General features: G+C 37.2%; 1 protein-coding gene across 2 annotated transcripts; it reads left to right on the forward strand.

Annotated features, from left to right (window-relative positions):
* Positions 1 to 246: 246 nt before the first annotated feature.
* On the forward strand, positions 247 to 4,567 carry SLN (sarcolipin). Of its 2 annotated transcripts, none has more exons than XM_082409549.1 (2): positions 247 to 375; positions 3,944 to 4,567. In XM_082409549.1, exon 2 carries the CDS (start codon positions 4,023 to 4,025, stop codon positions 4,116 to 4,118), a length of 96 nt encoding a protein of 31 aa, XP_082265675.1. In that variant the 5' UTR covers positions 247 to 375; positions 3,944 to 4,022; the 3' UTR covers positions 4,119 to 4,567. The 2 variants fall into 2 exon arrangements, with proteins under 2 accessions (XP_082265675.1, XP_082265676.1); XM_082409550.1 differs by lacking the exon at positions 247 to 375 and adding an exon at positions 759 to 818.
* The last annotated feature ends 1,340 nt before the right edge of the window (positions 4,568 to 5,907 follow it).

Below are 5,907 nucleotides of genomic sequence, written 5' to 3' on the forward strand. Positions count from 1 at the left end.
AAACATGTTAGAGATACTCATGAAGATGTAAAAGATGAGTTTAAAACCTACATCATTTGTACCAAAAGTCAACTGGAAAGAAAAGATTTTAAGTCCCTGGGCTTTTAATACAAATTGGCAGCCAAAGGAAGAGCTTTAGTCAACACATTTCCATGGCCCCCTAAACACAAATAGCCTCCAACCTTTGGAGGTTGTTCCTTCAAGATGTTTCATCAGTGACATCACAGTGATTGCCACCTCCCTCAGACTACTTTAGGCCCTGCCCAGAGCCCAGGAGTCCAGACAGCCTGGGACACGAGCAGGAGTTGGATCCCAAGTTGGAGAGAGAGAGAGGAGAAGCCTACTGCAGCCCGGTGTGTCCTTGACCCTGTTCAGGTAACAACAGGATTTTTAAGCTTAGCATACAGTGTGTATATGTGTACAAGTTGCAAATGAGAAAAGCAGAGGAATATTTACATTTCTTAATAAAATAGGCAATGCCTATTGTACACAGTATTTCTTAAAGTAGAAAGTGAATATTATTGATTCTTGTTTTCCTTTTTTCACCTTATGTTATGCATTTTCTCCCTTCTAATTAAATTTTTTTTCCATATCATAAAGTATGTCTTCCATCTTTTCAAAGTCTCCATTCAAAGAAAGTCAATGTCAAGCAATTTATTCAGAGTTTTTTATTTCACCATATGGCAATCACTTTAGATCATATGGTGTGATCTTGACTTCAGGAAAGATTCAAAATGAAGCCAAAATTGTCTTTGCAGGTTAACAGCAGAAAAATGGAAGATTGCTGATCTGAGGTTTTACCTAACTTTGGTATAAATGTGAGTGAAAGTAGAGTCCACCCCCTACAGTTAGCATATGTGTTGATTGAATTGGATTCATTAGAAATTCTCATCTTAATGCTGTGTTTTATTATTTTAAAAATATACATAAAAAAACAAATGTTTACGTCCACTATCAAAGTGCAAGAAATAGTAAGAGGTAAACCATAGGAAATAAATAAGTGTTATGGGTAGCCTGTCAATTCAGAGACTATTGAAAAAATTGTGAAAAATGCCTAATACATACTGTTTGAACAATCATTTTAAGGCAACACCTGTATAAATATCACCCAGGCCAAGAAATAGATCATTGGAGCACCCCAGAAGTCCATTCTTCATCACCTTCCCCTTTTGCCCCACCATAGGTAATCATCATCTTAATTGTTGAGATAATCTTATCCATGCTTTTCTTTATAGTTTTATCATCTCTGCATTCCTAAACAATATAATTAAGTTTCCTGTTTTGGGCTTTGTAGAAATAGAATCACATTCTGTGTTTCTTTTTGTAAATTCTTCTTTTGTCCAATAGTTATGTTTGTGAAATCCACCCATCTTATTATGTGTTGCTGTAGTTCATATATTTTCTTTGCTCTATAGCATTCCAGTGTATGACTATACCACAATTCACATCCATTCTATTGCTGATGAACATTTGAGTTTTTTCCAGCTTAGGAATAATATGAAAATGTTGCTATGAACATTCTTGTATCCAGGTATATATGTGCTTGAGTTTCTAGCATAGAAGTGAAATAGCTAGATAAAAGGGAATGAGCATTATCAACCCTAATAAAAAAATGTCAAATTGTTTTCCCAAAGGTCGAAAAGTTACACTAGCCAGGACAGTTATTTGCAGTAATAACTCATTCATGTAATCACTCCTACGGAGTAACCACAATTCCAGCAACTATTTCCAGTCTGCCAGTTCTAGTTCTGCCTGTAACTTCCTATGTGCCATTACAGAAACAACTTAGCATCTCTCTAAAAGCTATAATCTTGGGAGAGAGAAAAATCAAAACAAAACTTGCCTGAGTTGTGAAGGTCACAGAGTTGTTGTGAAGGTCACATTAACAAAGCTGTGGACAACTTTCAGAAACATTTTCTGAGTATGTTCTTGTTGGGCCACTATCCATGATTCCTTTTACTTAAGAGCTTTAATAAGATTTGGTGAGATGGTTATTTTGCCCTCCCTGAATTGGGTTGTTTTGATCATTATAAATAAGGATGCATATTTTTTGCATATCTCTGTATTTCTTCAGAACTTACCCAAACAAATTTGTGTTTGAATCAGGGTTCATTTTTATTAATAAATTCATAAGGAAGAATCTGCTTTAGAGTCTTTAGATTCCTTTACCTCTAAGCTCCTTACCTTCCTATTCACTTCTGCTCTTGTGTACATTCTTACACATTCTCTCTACTTCCTTTATACTTCATTTTCTTCTGTTTACTTTCTCCTTCAAACAAATCTTTGTAAAGATTTTCATTGGAAATTTACTATGTCCTTCACATGGAGGGCAAAAATATAAGTAAGAATTAAAAGGAAAATGAAACATAAATCAGTTATCATTGGTCATATTTTAAACCAAGATTCAACAACCTACTGGTTGATATCATCTTATTTGAACTTGTGTTGTTATACCAACAATTACATAATATGAAAAAGGATTATTCAACTGGTTTATACAATTAATAATTTGGTACACTAATAATATGACAAATACAGTATTTACAATTAATAATTCAGTCAGGTTAGATGGTTAAAAATACCATTCAGGCCAAAATCTTGCTAACAACACTTCTTGCCCCCTGAACTTCCACTCTTAGCAAATAAACAAAACGCTCTTTCCCCCTAAACTTTTTCAGTCCATAGTAGACTTTTGTCCTAAATATTTAAAATTTTATCTTTAATCTTTAATTTCATTTGGTTTGCATATACACAGTGTCAATTATGCCACATCACTGGAGGCAATAATTTTATGTTCTCAAAGTATGGTTTCCTGCATGTACTACCTGTACAGACTATAAAGATACCACCCTTGCTTTTTGAAGTGTTTACAATATAGGCACATCCTGGACTTGACTAAAAATAGCTGGCACAAGCCCTTGTTGAAATAGAAGTACCCATGGGGTTTACACTTGCTCTTTGGACTGAGTGCCTGTTATGTGAGGGACTTTTGGTTGACCCCAGTAAGCTCTGTGCTCAATGCAGGGCTTTTTAAAGAGGGCAAGCAGCTGTTGAACTAGTTCATGCTTTCACAGGGTTACACAAAGATAGGTCAGCCTGAAACCTGAAAAATTATGGTATCCTATGTAATTCAAAGCAAGAACAATACTAAACCACAACACTTTTTCTGTTTTGGTGACCTTGCTTGCTGGTGCTCTAAGTTAGCAAAGCAAGCACACACACAGACACACACACACACGCAGAAATTGGAGAGAGAAAAATGTAATATTTTTTATTTTGTCAAAGCAACAATATAATGAGGACTATGTTGGTTTTTGTGACATAAGAAAAAAAAGCCAGGCTCTCTGTATAAGTCAGGGTTCTTCAGAGAAACAGAACCAATAGGGTGTGTGTGTGCATGTGTGTGTGTGTGTGTGATATAATTGGCTCATGTGATTGTGGAGGCTGGCAAGTCCAAAATCTGTAGGGTCGGTGGGAGGCTGGAGACCCAGGGAAGAGTAACAGCTCTAGTCCAAAGACAGTCTGGAGGCTAGAAATCTGAGATTAAAGTATTGGCAGTGCTGATTTCTTCTGGGGCCTCTCTCCTTGGCTTGCATATGACCATCTTCTCCCTGTGTCTTCACATGGTCTTCGCTCTGTACATGTCTGTGTCCTAATCTCTTCTTCTTTTAAGGACACCAGTCATATTGGATTAGGACCCCTCTTAATGACCTCATTTTAGCTTAATTACCTCTGGAAAGACACTATCTTCAAATATAGTCACATTCCTCAATAAAAAAATAAAAAATTTATAGTCAGATTCCAAGATACTGGGGGTTAGGATTTCAACATGTGAATTTAGGGTGGACACAATTCAGCCAACACGTTCCTCTTCCATAATGCTGCCGTTTCCTTTGAGGAAAGAATGCTCACTAATTTCTTATGTTTTCTTTGTTACTTTCAGTGAGGAGGTAAGGACAAGCAGGAGGTCTTTTGTGTGCCTTCAGAAGTCTGCCTTCAGTTCTCACCAAGCTGCTCTGAGAATGGAACGATCCACCAGGGAGCTGTGTCTCAACTTCACCGTTGTCCTGATTACAGTTATCCTTATATGGCTCCTTGTCAGATCCTATCAGTACTGAGATACCACAGCTCCTGCAATTGACTGCAACACTCCAGAGCTGTCTTCTGTATGCACTGAGATCCCACTGCTGTCATGGGATGCCTTTTCTGGCACCCCACAACACTTCTGACCTGCTCGCACAATATTTGGGCTGCCTCCAGTGTTAGTATTGATTGTGTGATCTCTAAAGATGCTGCTCTCAATGGCTGCCAAGTGTTTGTCAGGGAGCATTAGATTTATTCCCCAACTCTTACTGCAAATGTGTCAGACAAGCCACAAGGTTAAAAGTAAACTGGATTCGTGATGACATAGAATTCTAACAAGCCCCTGGTGTGTTTCACCACACATCCCTTCATCCCACACTCAGCAACCAAACTCTAAATCAACTGCCAGAAGAAAGAAATGTTAAAGGAAGTCTTTGTCAGCCCCTATAACTATCATGTGAATAAAGTTGTCGACCCCAAAAAATGACTTTTAGAATTTATTTTACCTTCTATTTGTGATACTGCATTTGACCCTTGGCTGGGATTGAAGTGACAAATATTACAGTATTTCTAGCATTTGAGATAAGCCAAGATCCTCCAACTGCTGAGGATTTGAAACCAAGTCAATTGAGTGTCATATTTCAAATAATTCCATTGATTCAGTGCTCCTCAAACTTTCCCTCTGAACTAGTCCCAAGGGCAGAGGGAAAATAAATCCATTCTACTCGGAGGTCTGTAGCACAGCCTGAAATGTCCACTAAAAGCACAAAATTTCTTTGAGGCCTTGTGTTTTATTAAAATTCACAAAAAAATGTATATTTTACCCTGTAATATCTCCATGTTTGCTTTAATATATATATTTAAAATTATTTGTCACTGAGTAAAACTAGAACATGAGTCATGTCTCTAAGAGTAGCATATTCCAGTTTGGTTATTGTCATTATGCAAATAGAGCTAGTTACTAATAAACTACAGTTATAACAAAGAGAGAATAAAAAGTGCAACATACATGTTTATGTAAGAGACGTGAAATAGACATTTCTTAAACATGTTACTAGAATACCCCACACTAGACAGATCACATTTGTTCCCTGTGCCAATTCCGAGGTAACCATGGAGAAAGGGAATATTGTTAAACCTCATTTTTCATAGCACCTCTCATAAAGGCATTCCTTGCTGAATTTAGCCTATCACTGCCATTGCCTACTTAGCATTGTGATTCTCATCCCTGGCAGCACAGTTTATGTAGTCAGGGGTGATTTTTCAAAATATTTATTCTGAGTCCTCCTCAGACCAATTAAATAAAAATCTCAGGGGGTAGAACCCAAGAATCTGAATTTTTCAAAAGTCCTTTAGATAACTATATTGTGTAGCCAGAGGTGAGAATCACTGATACCTACCAGTACTTCCCATACTTTGATGTGATTATGAATCACTGGGAAGCCCCTTTTAAATGCAGATTCTAATTCAGTTTGGATTCTGATACAGTCTGGACTGAGGCCTGAGATCTTGCATTTTAAACAAGCTCCTTAGTGATGCCGATGCTATAGTCTGTGGTCTCCACAGACTTGACAGATTAGAATTGTGGGATTAGAACATTAGAATCACCTAGAACCTTTAGAAAATGACCCAAGCTTGAGCCCTATTTCCAGGAGTTTCTAATGTAATTGTTCTGGGGTTGAATCTGAGTATTATTTGTTTTTAGAAGGACTCCAGATGATTCTAATGTGCAGCCAAAGTAAAGAACCCTGATATAAAGGAAAAAGTGTCATTATTTCGATGGGTTCCCACCAAATTTGGGAAATAGCAGTGTATGTTCATCAA

The sequence above is a fragment of the Balaenoptera physalus genome (genome assembly GCF_965194825.1).
Source record: "Balaenoptera physalus genome assembly, chromosome: 10".
NCBI classification, from domain to species: Eukaryota; Metazoa; Chordata; class Mammalia; order Artiodactyla; family Balaenopteridae; genus Balaenoptera; species Balaenoptera physalus.